This window comes from Triturus cristatus, chromosome 7 (genome assembly GCF_964204655.1).
Source record: "Triturus cristatus chromosome 7, aTriCri1.1, whole genome shotgun sequence".
In the NCBI taxonomy this organism is placed as follows: Eukaryota; Metazoa; Chordata; class Amphibia; order Caudata; family Salamandridae; genus Triturus; species Triturus cristatus.
The window spans coordinates 853426962-853443643 of NC_140590.1; the positions used below are offsets into that span (position 1 = coordinate 853426962).

At 44.2% G+C, this 16682-nt stretch overlaps 1 protein-coding gene across 5 annotated transcripts in view; it reads left to right on the top strand.

The window, feature by feature from the left end:
• The window catches only part of ARAP3 (ArfGAP with RhoGAP domain, ankyrin repeat and PH domain 3), a 530251-nt gene extending 514918 nt beyond the window's left edge, over positions 1–15333 (top strand). For 3 of the 5 annotated variants that reach the window (XM_085617771.1, XM_085617774.1, XM_085617772.1), the window contains exons 33-34: positions 10099–10137; positions 12457–15333. In XM_085617771.1, coding sequence (XP_085473897.1) covers positions 10099–10137; positions 12457–13074 — 657 coding nt within the window. In that variant the 3' untranslated portion in view covers positions 13075–15333. The remainder of the gene's footprint in view (positions 1–10098; positions 10138–12456) is intronic. The other 2 variants (XM_085617775.1, XM_085617776.1) reach the window with 1 other exon arrangement.
• Positions 15334–16682: the final 1349 nt, after the last annotated feature.

Consider the following 16682-nt stretch of genomic DNA (forward strand, 5'->3'; position numbering starts at 1 on the left):
TCAGCTGTGCCCTCACCTGTGGTATAGTGCACCCTGCCTTAGGGCTCTGAGGCTTGCTAGAGAAGTTACTTACCTATGTCTTCAGGCAGTGTTACTGGCATGGTACCCAGGTAGGGTGCCATGTCAACTTTGTTGTTTTCGCCATCCCAGGGGAATGCAAGCTGCAAAGTCATTGGCATGGTCCCAGTGAGGGGGGGTCCCAAGGGACCCTCTTCAGCTCCCATGCCCTAGGTACCGAGAGTACCATTTGCTAGGTATTTACAGGGGTAGAAGTACCAATTGAAGGGTTTGTTTTAGGGGAAGAAGCACTGGCACATGGACTTGGTTGGCAGGGACCCTGTGCACTACAATTGAAACCACATCAAAGCCAGGCAAAAAGTGGGGAGCTAACAATGTAAAAGAAGCATTTTCTCACAGTGAAGCAATAACTTTCTCTTTTTAGTCATATCACGTGCTATACAAGGAAGATACACAGGTCAAATAATATGTTATCTAGATAGATAAAACCGCTATCTTACAGAACTAAGCTATGTGGGATAAACTGCTGTGCTCAGTGTTTTCTTTCACATTCCCCATACATATGCAATATTCACATGCCAACATTGTCGACCAATATAGCTTTGTCTAAAATGTATACCAGTTTAGTGACCTGCATCTTTGAAAGTGTTAGTGTCACTTGCTGTGAATGGATGGTTTTCTCATACTTCATATTGTGGAAATCAACAGTATCTGGGCCTCAACAGACTTTATATTGTGCTAGCTTAATGATACTGTGAGATAAGGCCTTTACACTGAGAGGTTCCTGAATCACCTACTTTAACACATGGATGAAGGTCAATGTGAACAACCACCCTAGAACTAGGTAAAATGGATGGGCCACAGAACTTTAGACCTAAAGCTTTTAAAGTGGTTCTAAATGGAACAGAGATTTTCAAGAAGCTGAGCCTTATCCACAGTGCTTCATATTACAAGTACCTATACATCAGAGCAAAGTAGAACAGCACGTGGACTGATTCTAAAACCAAGATCCATAAGGACAACAACATTTTATCTTCAGTTTGTAACTGAAAATGATGAAGGGAGATTTTGAAGGCGCCTTTCCAGGGAGCAGCAAGATCTTGTTAATGGAAGAATTTATTGCTAAAATATGTTTTAGCAGATGGATGAATGGATGGTCTGCACCATGCATTCATCCTCTGAATGATGTTTTTTGTATCTACCATGAATTTAGCACACAATTAACTGACACTTTCAAAATTGAGTGGTATTCATTTTATTGACCTTGAAAGGGTTTGCCCTTGCAACTGGCAAGCTACACCCAAATATTTGCATATGGTGCTTAACTTGCCAAGCTATCTTGCCAGCGTATGATGGCAATAGGCCCACCCATCCACTGATCTGAAATTTCGGTAGATTACCTCTTCTGGGCTGTTCGAATGAATGATATTCAAGTTTCACAAAATACCATGAAGATGATTCTTCATCTGAGTCAAATCCATGGTAAAAAAAAAGCACAACCAGATCACAGTGATTCTTGGTTGATCATGGAGAAAAGCCATGTAACTGCCTTGTCAGTGAGCATCAAGAAAGAAAAGAATGTGACTTCTGACACATTGAAAAATAGTCCACATGTAATAGAGAATGTCCACAGCTCTTTGTAACATCCGTGTCTCCCCATTTGGGTATGTGACAGTTTGTTATATCTTATTTTCTAATGCCTTTTCAACCAGGCCCCATGAAGCTGTACAAGTGAGGCTGTTTCTGACAGCTACTTCTAGCTGCAAATTCCTCACTTTTAGAATATTTTCCAGGCATCGTACTCAAACAAAAGGTTTTCATAGCAGTGGTCCTGCACACCACTAAGTGCCATCATACCACTCCACGTTGGCCTCGCTCGGCACCAGACGTGATGGAGTAGAGACACATTTAAGCTCTGCCCGTGGGCCAACATCAGGTCTTTTCTTTTTGTGCCTTCGTATGCTGACCTGGAGCTTTGCTACCTTTTGTCATTTGCAGAATGTTTTCGAAATTCTTTCGGGTGTACAAGGGAACCATGTCCTCACCAAAGACTACAAACAGAGACATGCAGGTCATCAGGGATACTGGTTCACTTGGTCCTATGCCCCTATGACACTAGCCTCTAAGCTTGCTTTAGTTTGCCGTTAGCTACACACAACAACCTGGTGGGAGGCAGGATCAGACTTTTTCTTTCAGGCAGGAAGGCCATTACATCTAAAAGATGGATTCTCCAGATCACCCATCAGGGCTGTGTCCTCCTCTTCCTTCCTGACCCACCTCAACTCCCTCCTACATCAGAACAGCTTTTGGAGGAACACCTATCTGTCTTGTTAGGAGAGGTGCAGACTCTGTTGGCCAAAGGGGCCATCAATGAGGGGCCAACCTCAGGAGTAGGGACAGGTTGCTACTCCTCCTATTTCCTTATGCCAAAGAAGGACAGAGGCCTTCATCCTATTTTGGATCTTAGCCCTCTGTTCTCTTTTTTACAGAAAGACAGATTCAAAATACTCACCTCTAATTCAGCGACTGAAAGTTGAACACGGGCTCACAACAGTCAGTCGGAGACGACCTCCAAACAAAGGCAAACTTCCTGGAATCGTTTGAGTTCTCGATCAATGAGCGGAAGTCACACTTCACTCTTTCTCATAGGCTTCCTTTTAAGGGAGCTGCTCTGGGCACAGTGCAGTTCAGGACCTTTACTCCATCGCAATGCGTCCAGGACATTCAGACTATGATCCTGATATTTCAGCCTCGGTCCTGGACCTCGATGAGATCAACTGGACCTATTGACCTCATGCATCCTGCTTATCCACTTTGCCAGAAGACTTATGACAGCTCTGCTGTGGCATATGAACTCAGTGGCCACAGCACCAAGGAAATCTTTTGGATGTCATCCAAGTTTTAGAAGAGACTGCACAAAGTCTGCAGCTTGACTAGCAGCAGATCCCTGATTCTTTCCCTCCCAGAGTTGACAAGGGTGACGGATGCGTTCCTGCTCGGCTGGGATGATTATCTTGGAGAGGAAGAGATCAGATGACTCTGCTCTCTAGTGGAAATCCAGCTCCAAAATATCTGTTGGACCTTCAGGTCATTTGCTTGGCGTTGAAAGCCTTCCTGCCATCCATGAAGTGAATGCTTGGACAGGTTCTCGCAGACAACACCACTGCCATATGGTACTGCTACAGCAGGGCAGGGTGTGATCCTGGGGCTTGTGTTAAGAGCATTGCTCTCCTGGAGTTGGCTGATCCCCGATTGTGGATCATTTTGTGAGATCTTTGAATGCCGCGAGGAAGGGGGGGGGGGGGAATCTCAGCCAGCAGATTTTAGAGGGTCAGAATTGACAGTTAAATCTCAAAATGGTGCAGGACATCTAGATGGGAGAGCCCTGGTTGGATCTTTTCACCACCGCCAAGAACATGTAGTGTCAAGACATCTGTGCATTGAAATTCTCAAGATTTCTTTTTCTCTGATACACATTCAGATTAGAGTGGAGCATGAGACTCCTATATGCTTTTCCTCCACTGCCTGTCCTGAGTTCTGAAGAAGATCTGAAATGTCTGGGCCCTAGTCATTGTAGTGGCTCCATATTGACCCTGGATCTTCTGGGCATGAGCATTTGTCCTCTCATCAGGCTACTGCTGCAGGAGGATCTTCTGTTGCAGCAGCAGGACAGGGTTCTTCACCCAAACATGCACAATCTACACGTCTGTGTGGAGATTGAGCACAGGCAGTTGAGTGTGTTTGATTTGACATCTGAGTTTGTGGATGTCACCCTGGCTCCAGATGTCATTCTACAAAGTCTATCTATGCTGTATGCTGGAACAAATGTGTGGACTGGTGTTGAGTCAGCAGCACAGGACCCTTACAAACGAAAATGTCTGATGAATTGCTTTTAGTTTTGTCCTCGGCCATGCAGTGGGTACTCTTATAATTTATTTGTCGGCCCTATTGGTCTTTTTGTATTTGAAGTACTAACTGTACTTATTTAAATCACTTCTTGTGATGCAAAAATCCAGAAATTAGGCTTTTTGTGCCAGGTTGCATAATTACTTGCCGTTTGCAGTAAAGATTTACCATTAACGCCCCATTCATGGTAAAAATAAACTGGGAACAATGGAACAGTAGCAGCTGCTGTTCCCTGTGCTTTTGTTTTTTGCACTACTTTTTAGTAGAAATATGTCTGTGTTGAAAATTAGCTTGCGGATGCATTTCAATCTAAAATATAGTGACAGATTTGCATTTCATTTAATTACGCATAATGCCTAAATTCCATGAAATACAAAATCAAATTATGGAAATCTCACATACCCCTAGTGGTGAAGCATTTTAGCAAAGGTTTGACACACATGTCCCAAACAGTTTTTGATGTCACAGTGGGATCTCAATTTGGTCCTGACTTTCTTTGTGTACCCCAATTCACAGATGCTCACTGCACCTTCTCACTTTCATCTTGTCATGTAAGTAAGCTCCATGATCTATCTGTGTAGCTGCCGTACACCACCTATTTCCCAGATAAGCTGGTGTTGAGGTCCATGGCGGCCCTCTTGCAGAATGGTATGACTCTGTTTCACACTGGGCAATCCACCGCCCTCTTTGCTCCACCTTACTCCTCAAAAGAAGAGTAGAGACTCCCATTGACTGGGTCCTAAGAAAGCTCTGAGCTTTTATGTTGATCGCACCAAAGACCATAGGATGGATAATCTGCTCTTTGCGGTATTCTCACAAACTAAGAATTGGAAAACAATGCAGAAACTTCTTGTCATGGTGAGTAGTCCTCTTCATTAAGACCTCCTACACAATTGACCAAGAAGCAGCCTCCAGAAGATCTGAGGGCTGATTCCACTAGAGCCAAGGCTGCTACCACTGTGCTGGCACATGGAGTGCATGTTCTCAACATCTGCCCGGCTGCCACATAGGCATCAGTGCACATGTTCACAAAGCACTAATGACTTGACAGCCAAGTCCAACGAGAATGGCTTTTCACATATTTGGTTCTGCAGGACATTTTTGCTTTGAACCCAATTCACAGAGTCTCCACCTTTAAGAGGTTCTGCTTTGGTATCTTTTCTAAAGGTGAGTGTAGGAAGTTGACTCTGTATATACTATACCAAAGTGAGGTGAAGTGTACACAGAGTCCAGTGGATCCCCAGAGGTATAGCAGAGGGTAAAGTAGATAATACCTTACTCTCTTTTGTGGTAGTGTGGTTGAGCAGCTTATCAGAGTGTAGTGTTAAGCATTTTTTGTATAAACTCAGGCAAGAAATTATGTCACACCCTCAACAGACTGAATCCAGACCAATTGCTTGTATGAAAAATGTGTTACATTGCTATTTTTATTACTAGAATTAAGATTTACTCAGTAGCTGATAAGTGATACTTTCAATACAATAATACTTTTCAAGGTACAGTGTGCACTGTTTTTGTAGAAACATACAAGTTACTTTGCAGTAGAACAAATGGGTTGTAAGCTCTTTTGAATACTTGTAAATACTTTAGATGACTTTCTAGTTACTTTGTAGTTACCTTTCTAGTTTTAGCGTGAAACAAACTAATAACACAGTCAAGGCATCACAGTACATCAGTAAGTAGGTTTACTCTTTTGAAGACACAAAGTTACTTTGTTGCAGTACAAGACAGGGTCAACACTTAAGAGAAAAACACAGCATACAATAGAGAAAAACTAAGTATTAGGTTTGCAGGTAAGTAAACGGTTTTGTAGTTCAGTCACGAGCTGGTAGCACTTACACTGGGTAGTGGTCAGGTAGGTAAGGAGAGTGCACCCTTAGCGGCACAGGGGCGGTCGGGTGCAGAGGTCAAAGGAGAGGTTGGGCCCAATGCAGTGTTCATAGGTTGGTACCGGCTGTTTCTGAGACAGGGCCCAGGAATCAAAGGTAAGCACAAAGGTGGCCAAAAGTAGGCACCGGCAGCACACCTCCAGCGGCACATGGGCGGCATGGCGCAAAATAGTTATCAGGCTTCCAATAAAAATCAATGGTGGACGTCGGTCAGGAAGAAATGCTGCAGGCTTAGACCAGGAGGCTGGACAAAGGTGACCATCAGCTGGACAGGTAGGTTGGATAGCTGAGGGACACCTGGGCACCATCAGCTGGGCTCCCCAAAGTCGGGGGTGGAGGAAGCAGGGTTATCTTTTAGTGTCTGGTTTCCTTAGCTGGTTCCTGTCGCGGTCGGGGGGTCCCTTCGAACAGAGGCTGCAGGCATTGAGGAGGGGTCTTGGAGAGGTCAGCCATCGGTGCAGACAAGGTCAGGATTGCTGGGGAGATGTCTCAGGGTAAGTGGTTCACTTGAACTCGGACCGTGGGCATCGAGTGCAGAGTGGTGCAGTGTCATGGATTAGGAGACTGGTGTTGGTTTCTTTGCTGGATAAATCCGGTATCGCCGGTAAACTGGAGTCTTTGTCGAAGACAGCACAGGTCCTCACGGGTTCTTGAGGTTGCTGGCTGCGGGCCACACCAATTTCGGAAAGCAGGGTCTCTCTAGGAGGAAACAGGCCAGTAGGGCTGGGGCCAAGTCAGTCGCTATCTTCTTGGTCCTTATTCTTCTTAGGTAATAGAATCTGAAGAGGCAAGGTTCAGGGGTGCCCCTAAATACTAGATTTAGGGGTGTTGCAGGGATGTGCAGATTGGGACCAATGGGTCTCTCCCTGTGGTGTCTACAACCCCTATTATGCCAACCACTAGTGGGAGGGGGGCATAAACCTCTTCCTGATTGGGGGAGTCCCCTCATCCTCAAGATGGAGGGGACTGAGATATGTGCCTCACTGCGCCTCCCCCACCTGAGGGGTGGGGTTGGCACATCTCCCTTCCTGGCTAGCTTTTCCCGAATTTTCCCGCCCAAAGTGGGGGTCAGAACTGGTGGGGAACAGTTGCTGATAGCAGCAAATTGCTTGGGGTAGCTTACAAAGTTGTCAGGCCTTTAAAGCTTCCCCTTCGTGGACCTTGCCCATCCTGGGGAAGGAGGCATGTCAACTCTGTCAAGGATGGGCTTTGTTTCAGAACCCAGAGAGCAGAGGCTTTCTACCCAGGGGTCCAGAATCCTGTCTTTTGGGGGCAGATGGCTGGTAGCCGGTCAGGGACCACACTAGGGCTGGTCGTTTTTCAGGGGGCCTCTCTAAGATTCCCTCTGAGTGCATTTTACATTAACTCCATCACTGGCATCAGTGCAGGTTTAATGTGCTGAGACGTTTTGTACCAAACTTCCCAGTTTTCAGTGGACCCGTTCTGGGGCCGTGGAGTTTGTAATGACAAACACTCAGCCCCTATACTCAAAATGGCGTCGCTGCGCTTACAATGCCTGTGAATGGCAAAGATACTGTAGCGGCATAGTGGTCATGCAGCTATGCCCTCGCCGGTGGTATGTTGCACCCTGCTTTTAGGGCGGTAAGGCCTGCTAGAAGGGTGTCTTACCCATGCCACTGGCAGTGTTGGGAGGCAATTCAACCAGGTATGGGTGCCATGTCGACTCTTCGGTTTTAATCTACACCAGAACACTCAGCCTGCAATGGCAGTGTATGGGTGTTAAGGTGAGGGGCCTCTGATGGTGGCATAATACATGCGGCAGCCCTCAGAGGCCCAATTGTAAAGACAAAGGTACAGTTTTGGGAAAGAACACAGGCTCTGAGAACCTGAGTGGCAGGGACCCAGGGCACACTCAGTCAAGTTGTAGCTGGCAAAAAGTTAGGGTGTAACCATGCAAAAAGGGTCACTTTCCTACAGTGAGGAATACGCAGTTAGAAATATCCATCAGAAGAATGAGTTACCTACCACTGGTCCTCTGAAAAGCTTACTTTACTTTCAAAAAGTGACCTTCCATGGCATTCTTAGGGAATATACCCATGGCTGACATGTAAATCAGCTACATGGACCTCACTGCACATATTTACAAAACATTACTGTGTAGATGTCATGGCCTGTCAACAAGCTAATGCAGGTCAAGCGGTTCTCAGAACTTTATTTCAAACAAATGCAACCAACACAGTCTAGCCACCGCTTTAGAAGGAAAACTGATTTACAGTCTATGCTAAGCATTTGTATCTACAGCCACACATGCCATCAAACGGAGAATGTTACTTACCCATTAAGCATCTGTTTATGGCATGTAGTGCTGTAGATTCACATGCGCCCACCCTCCTCTCCGGAAACCTGTGTTGGTTGCAATTATCAACGTTGTACATTACATTATTTTCGCATTGTCATCTCACTAGAATACATCATCCTTAACACTCTATCCTCACCCGTCAAGTCAAAAACAATCTAACAATGGAGTCGAGGACCATGTGCATTGCAAGCGAGAAGAGGAGTTAGTACACCTTGTGTCTCCAAAGCCTTCTTTCAAGAAAAACAACTTGCATTTTTCCGAGCCCAACACTAGATGGTTTGCTTATGCTAAGCATGTAAATCTACAGCACTACATAACTCATACAGATGCATACTGGGTAAGTAACATTTTCCTTCAGGTGGATACTCTAATAGTAGATTCCTCACTGCCCTCCCAACCCCCCATTCTGTGGAGTGGTCTTTTTATGTCATTTAAAAAGTTTGCAAATTAGAGAATTGCACACTTGTACCTCTGAATGTTTTTTGGTGCTCCTCATCTGAGGGTGCAGAAAGAGTCAAACAAGAAACTGTTGCTGGTGCGCAGGAGTGGCGCTTATATGCAGCTCTGCTTTGCCACTTCTTGGTCAAAACAAGGCAGACTCGGAGCCACATGATGCCCCCTAGAAGCACACGGGAGCACTGTTTTGAAAATTTCCAGATCACTCTGGCGGCTGGAGAATATTCTAAACGTGAGGAATCTGTTATATATAAAGTATCCACCATAAAGAGCGCTACTGAAGGTAAATAACTTGTTCATCCGACCAAGTCTGGATTGCAAGCCATGACTTTCTCCTAGTAGTATGTATGAAAGTCAGCCGCATTTATTATGCCGGGTACAATTAATTATTTTCTTCAAAACAATATCCAAGCAATATCTATACCAAATCTTCTGTGCATAATAGCACATACTGGTTCAACTTCGGTAAATGGTTTAATGCCACTCTCACTCTGCTTGTGTCCTCACCATGCTTTCGAAAGTCCATGCAGACCTGAGACAAGATCATGCTCCTACAGTTTTGCCGACAACAAACTTCTGTAGTTTGATTATTTATTATTGATTTGCCTTTACTTTTGTGTAAGCTTACAATGAAACAACTAGATAAGGTTACGAGAGAACTCCATTTCATTTGGATGAACTAGTAAGCCTCATTGCAGTAGTTAGTAAAGATAGAAATGTGGTGTCTTCTGTTACTTCGATTATGATGTCAGTCCTGCTCACTAGCAGTTAGGTGTGTGGTATGTGCTTCACTAGCATCTACGTCTTCATCAGCCCACAATTCCAGCCTTGCTCGTTAGTACATACCAAAAGGTTATTTCCAAAAATTATTAAGTACCTAATGGAGGTAATTATAAAAAGTATGCTTCCAAACATGCCCCTCAAAAGTCGATGGTTGATAGTGGCATGAGGTGCTAGTTAAGCACATGCATCTGTAGTAATAGTCTTTCTTCCCTAATAACTCACTATGTGTCATTTAACTCAAATATTTTCAGCTGCCATCTGGTCCAGTATTAGAGTCTACATTGGGAGCACTCTGCAGTGAGGCAAAATGCAGATGGTTGACTTATTAGACCTGTTAAATTTCTAGGATAGCATGGACTATTGCCATATTAAGTTAATTTACATATCAGTAGCAATTGGGTAAGTAGCCAATATCTGGTCCCTTGGTTTGTCTATTGTCTTTATTCAACTTCTAGATATCACTTTTGGACAGTGTGCAAGGGAGGTTTGGTGTGAAGCAAAGTCGATGTTTGGGGTGGAAAGGAAAGCAAAAAAAGAGTAAACCAGATTTCCTATCCTATGCACTTAGAGACTCATTACCTTTCTTATTCTATTCCCTTTTCCTGCTCATCTTCCTAATTTTCACCTCTTCTTACCTGTGTTGCCCACCTGTTTCCTCCCTCTTTTTACTACCCTCTCTCCTCATGTCCTGTCTCTCTTTTTCTTGCTCATCCTACACTTCTCCAGCGGCGACTACATGCGCGAAGGACACTGTCCATGTTTTTTGTGAGTATTGACCTGGCGATGTGCATGGTGTAGTTCTTTTTGCATGCTGGTGCAATGGGCTCTGTCATCTTTCATTTAAATAGCAGTAGTGCCGTGTAGATCCTTTCTGGATGAATCAGAACCGCTGCATGTCAATATCCGATGCCTGATTAACTTTGTTGTGTACACCCAATCTGAAACTCACGTTAATCTTCATTCCTTCCCTCAACACCAGTGCAATTCATAGTTCCATTTCGTTTTTTATTTCGCTTGTTACGCTGGAGAGGGATTTTACAGAGATGGGGTGATTTTTTGTCAAAACAGGCCATTTTCCAATGGGCCGATGCCTCTGGAATACCAAAAACTAGGAGACGGGTAGTCAGTCATGTAAAACAGAGGAGATAACTGTTCTCCAGTTTAGTTGACCTGTTAGAACTCCTGCCTGTTGTGCTATCTCATCGTCCTTTCCACCGCTGCTTTGTCATAATATAACTTTAAACCATCACCCTTAAATTGTTTTGTTTTTCATCTCTTACACTCTTGTTTAAAGCTCTGACATGTTAATTTTTCCCAGCGCAGAGCAGAAAACACAGTTACCCCTGTTCTGAAGGGCTTTGCTTTTGAAGTTCGGTGATGAAGCAACCCTGTCACCAAATAAATACCTATAGTGGTTCACAGGATTTATTGCTAGCTGTAGGTGGTTTGTGCCACTCTCCGTTGGGTGTCATTGTTTATCTAGGATTCGCTGCTATTGGTATTGTAGAAATCAAATTTCTGTCAGGGAGAAAGCTGAACATCATATGTTAGGCATCAAATTGAGGATACACAAGACAGTTGTTAAGCATGTACTAGGTGTTGTAAAAGAAGTAGAAACATAAAACACTTAAGTCAAAGTTTAATTAACTTACCACCATCTATTGCATGGCTAGTACTTCAGTTGTAGTCAAGCATGACTGAGATAGTGCAGACATGCTTATTCAGGAGAAAGGCAATCAGGATGATGAGACTGACCTGGTAGTCCAAGCCCCACCCATGATCTCATCACAGTAGGCTATGCCACTCAACCAACTGTTGCCAGACTCGCTAACGCTAAAAATACCACTTCTAGCCACCACCATATGATGGGAAATGGAAAAATAACCACAGAGTAATAGAAACATAGGCCTAAACAAACAATAGTAGAGGTTCAGTGATCGCCATGCTATACACAAAATACAAGAAAATTAGCTGAGAATTTCTAGGGCCTGTCACCCACTGGCAAATTACCAAAGAGCACTAGCCTTTTCTTATACGTAGGTAGAGTGGTAGTTGTAGCCTAGCTGTTTCTAGGGAAGCCAGGGATGGTCAAAATGTCAATGCGTAGCTTGGCAAAAATCCTTGCACTGGCCCTGACTGCGATAATATGAACCTTGAAAACTGCTGGTCAATGTATTCCCTTTGAAGAACTATAGTAAAAAAAACATGAAGAGCCCGTCCGTCAGTAATAGACTAAATGACCGCTTCTGCGATGGAAAACAGAATGTGTTAATTCAATAACCCTCTCCCACCTGGGTTTCCCCTGGGTGGCATGCTTCATCATCTGGTTCTTCCTGGCCACCTGGGTGAGGGTTATTAAAAGAAAACATTCTGTTGTCCATCGCAGAAGTGGTCAGTTAGTCTATTACTAACGGACAGGCTCTTCATGTTTTTTTTTTACCATAATCAGGAAGACGAGCCCTTCTGCTTTTTTCTCTACCTCCTCTCCAGTGGATTTTTTCATGTGAAGAACTATAGCCACCATATCTGAATAAAGAAGAAAACACTTTTTTTCCTTACTACTAATATCACACTTGCGACTTGTCCCGTCAAATATCTTGCTAGAAGATCTAAGAAAGACCTTAGAAAAATATCAATAAATCTCATCTAGTCTTCCGTTAAAAACAACAGAGGTAGGATGCTCTGAGTTTTCAGGCAACCTTCTCCATAGAGGATATGTGTTTAAAAGTTTTTTTAAAAAAAAGTCTTCTCTCTTCTGGTATTGGTGGCTGCTATTGGCTTCTCTCTGTTCGATTTATGAACAGTTCTCTTCCCAAATTATGTAGTGGTAATTTAAATCGTCATATGGGGTGTCTAAATCTCTTGACTGCTACAGAACTGTTAACACCATACTGTGACTAATTGCCAACTACCATTGAGTAAGTAGTGCTAACATTCATTTGACCACACTTCCATGCATGTGGCCCATCACTTTAACCATCATTACCCTAATCAGATGGAATCCCCTGCTTGGGGAGGGTGAGGGGGATTTGGCATGTTCTTTCTTCACATGTACAATGCCTGACAGACACATGTTTTTCTCAGCCCATGAAGGTGCAGCATGACTCGTTGGAAGAGCAGAAGGACCAGGAACTTGATGACCCAGTTTATGAGGAGGTGGACCACTTAAAACATCTGATTATACCTGGGATGGACAGTGGGTATCTTACAGATCCAGCCTGGGTGCCCCCAGTTGATCGGACGCGGAAGCCCATGAAGTTTCAAGATCACGCCACAAAGGGGACACCTGCAGGGCCGGTGCTTGTGAAGTCCAGATCCCTTGAGGCTGGTCCTACTGCTGAGTCCACAAAGTCACTATCACTCGACCGGAGCCACTGCTTGGACCCTTTACGCTCTTCTCCAGGGGAGACGGCTGATGGACTCCGCCCTCAAAAAGCTGTCTCCCTGGAGAGAAACACAGATCCTAGCCGAATGCAAACTGCTCCTCTCAGAGGATCAACACCCAAAGGGGCCCTGGACCTGCGCACAATGCCCCCACTTTTCTTTGAACCCCCACCCTCAACAGACCCTTTGAAGAGTGCGATGCGGAAAAAGAGTTCACAGTTGCAGTCCCCAATGAATGAAAAACTAATTCAGGAACTGAGCTCAGTTATGCTGAAGAAAAGTGACCCCAGTGCAGAGAACAGGCAACAAGTTACGTGACAGTCGCCACCCTAGCTTGCTAAAGACCCACTAGTAAAGAATCGTTTTTTTTATTTTTTTGCTTTATCACTTCTGATTTCTGGGATGCAACTTTGCCTCGAACTGTCTGGAACCCCTTGGGGTTTTTTTTCCACACCAACCTGACCTTTCACCACTCTGACGCTTTTCCATCATACGTATTCACTGTTTATCATGAGGATGGTTTAAAAGACAGAAATGAGTTGTAGAAGACACTTCTTCAGGAGGGAATTAAAGGTGATACAAACAAACAAGGCTCATGCCTACTGCTCTGCCTAGGACACTCTGCTGTACGCTAGTCTTCCATTGAGGTATTAAGAGCTGTAATTGCTTACCTCACTCCAGTATACTCGAATGCAAAGTTCACAGAGCCATGTGTTCACACACTGGAAAGCGAGCTGTGGCCCCATGTTGTTCCTTTCTAAGGATGAATGCGCTTACAACCAGGGGGTTTGGTTGTCACTCAAATGGTAAAGATGACATTCTGAACTGTCTGCTACACTGTGATGTCATTTAATATATCATAAATAAGCACTGTTACCAAAGCGAAAATAGGACATACTTCATGTGGATTGTATTTGCCATTTTCAGATGTTTCACTCCATGCTTCTGCCCTTCGTCTTTCTCACCATTTTCTATTCTTCAATTTCTTTCTCTTTTGTCCATCCTGCACTTATGAGTAGATTGTCAACTTTCTTCTAAATCTTGCTTAAAGAGAGAGAGAGAGAGAGAGAGAGAGAGAGAGAGAGAGAGAGAGAGAGACAGTGTGTGTGTGTGTGCGTTCTATTTTAAAACGCCTCAAATAACTCCATTTCTAATTCTCAGCATCAGTCACTCCACTCCCACTGTCTCACATTCTGCCTTGTGTCACCATCTACCTTTCACATCCTCGACCACACACACACCACTTTCCATGCTTCACTTATTACTTTTCCTACCCTTTAGATACCACACGTTTTAATCCACAGCTCAAGGCCTTTTTTACAAACCAATTTCTCTTCAATCTCATCTTACTTGTCTCACTCGCTCTCACCCACATTTATCTGCTGCATTGCACCCTCAATACTACCTCCCTAGTTGTCTCGCTCGCACCCTTTCATCTCCTCTACATCTCACTGTTCACTCCCCCCTGCTCCCTTCGTTTCACTCATCCCTTTACTTCATACTCTATTTACTCTTTTTCCACTTGGTCGAATCTTTCTTCACTCTCCCTCTACTCATCTTCCTTATTCTTTTTTCTCTCCTCTACATCATTTTCTTTACTGCCTCTCTTATTTATTACGTGTTTCCACCCACTCGCGTCTACCTTCACTCACTGCTTATCCATGCCTCTTTCTCTTTAGTCCTTCTTTTTTTTCTTTTTTTGCAGTACCTATGTTTTGACCACTCCTCATTTTAACCCGACACCCCTGTTAAAATTGGTGCAATTGTGTTATTCTTTACATTGATGCCAAGATGTGAATGGTCAGTTGAGTCTGTCCTTCCCTTTTGCCCTCCTGAGTAGGTTTTATGCACACTATGTGTAGTGTGATTTGGTCAGAATGCGGTTGAGGACTGTCTGTTCACCACCTTCACCCCACAATAGGGGCCTGCAGGTATTTTAGTTTTCCTTGTGTTCTCACTCACTTCCCCAGTAATTTCCTCTCTTTTCTTCTTCTTCCACCCCTGTTGTCCAGTTAAATTCTAGCTGTTTCTGCCTTCCTCTTGCTTTTCTGTGACCCCCTCCCCGTGGATAGCTATTGATTCCCATTCTCTACCTCGCTCCAGACTCACCCCATCTTAATCTTTTTAAAGTACCAAAGAGATAATGTATAACTAGCACATTTAAGTGAGAGTGTTTTCCTTCATCTAAAGTGGAATTCAACTTTTACTCATATTATAATGTGCGTCACAGCTGTTTTATATCATTACTTTCAAGATAAATTAATATGAAACGGTGGGCTGGGCTATAGGGAAATGGAAAAAATAACCAACAGATCTATCTATCTATGCCTCCTCATGGCTGGAAACACCTGACGTGACTTGTTTTCTCCCCGCCCTCTCTGAGGCACCAATCTATCAGGGATTCTGTTGATTTACCATTAGTCCAATCCACATCTGTAATTGTGTCAGTTGTTTGATGTAAATTATTGTACAGAAATATGGATAACAAAGTTACTTTTTTATGCTATTCCAAGCTCGAAGACAGACTTGTGGAGTGAAGCAGCTTTTTTTAATAAACCACTCCTGAAATATCTCAAATGAGTGCCTTTAATTTTAATGCCTTATTTCTGGCCGGGTACTTCACACTGCAGATAGTGATGTAAAGTGTTTTCTTGCGCATGAGCTTTTGACATCTCCAATGTTATCTAAGAGCTTCCTAAAATGGCCAAACCTATCCAAAACCTCAGAAATAAATAGAATACCATCTTTTCCAATTATACGTAAGGGGCATAACCTGTAAAATTCTGTTGAATTGATATGATATGCCTTTTTTTAATTTTGGTAAAATAATGTTTATAGCATGTGTGGCTGTAGATTCACATGCTCTGCGTACCTCCTGCCATCTAGTGTTGGGGTTTGGACATTTGCAAGTTGTTTTTCTTTGAATTAAGTCCTTCGAGCTTCTATGTTTAATGTGACTTCTCCCTTGGTCGGTAATGTGCATGGGCACCGACTTCATCTGTGATGGCTTTTTTTGCAAACAAGAGGGCTCCGAGTTTCTTTGTGGTTCCCACATGTTTTCAGGCCCACATGCCTGGATTTCAATACTGATGCATCGGAAAAACAGAAAGGGCCCTGATGTCTCTCCATTGTGCTACTTCACTGGCTGCCTTTTAATGACCGATAACCATTGCTCAATGACTGGGATGCTAGAGGCCTCCACACGCCCTTCCAGGACCATGTGTCCTATCTCGACTTTCAACACCCAAGATTGCAGACTGGAATGGGGAACAGAGACCCTTCCAACATTGCCTCTGGTGTAACTCTAAATAACCGCTGTTGGACCATCAGGGCATTGGCAAGTTGTACCTCTCTCCCGACCATGATAATGCCTCCTGTGATTCTGCCTCACCTTCCACTCAAAGAGGACCCTCAGGTATCAAACGGAAGGGCACTGGGCACAGTGCAAGATGCACCAACAAGCTTCCTTCAAAACTCGGCACATCTTCAAAATAGAAGATCTCTTCGGTGCCATAGAAGGCAAAGAGGCCTGCCCGTCTTAAACTACGGCAGTCCAGGCAACACCCAGTCCAGAGACGGTTTTGTTAAACATAAGGAAGACCAGGATGTCGAGCCAACACTGAAAAGCAGCAGCCCTGGTATTATCACCACACCCAGGATTGTAAATGCACCACTCACCCCCAAGACCCATGGCCAACCAGGGTTACATAAAAAGGCACACTCCATGTTAGAGCGCTGCTCCTAAGGGAGTCGGGCACCCACCCCTGGAGCATGAAAACAAGTGACTGCCTCTTTCTGGACCCCCTCTGCCATTGGGTTCTGGTCAGCACATAGCGGAGGCTTTGTGGTCAACCAAGACCCCCCCACACCCCTCCCAAGCTTCCACTTCAAAGTAGTGACCAGCCTCACATCCCCCTCCCTCCCCC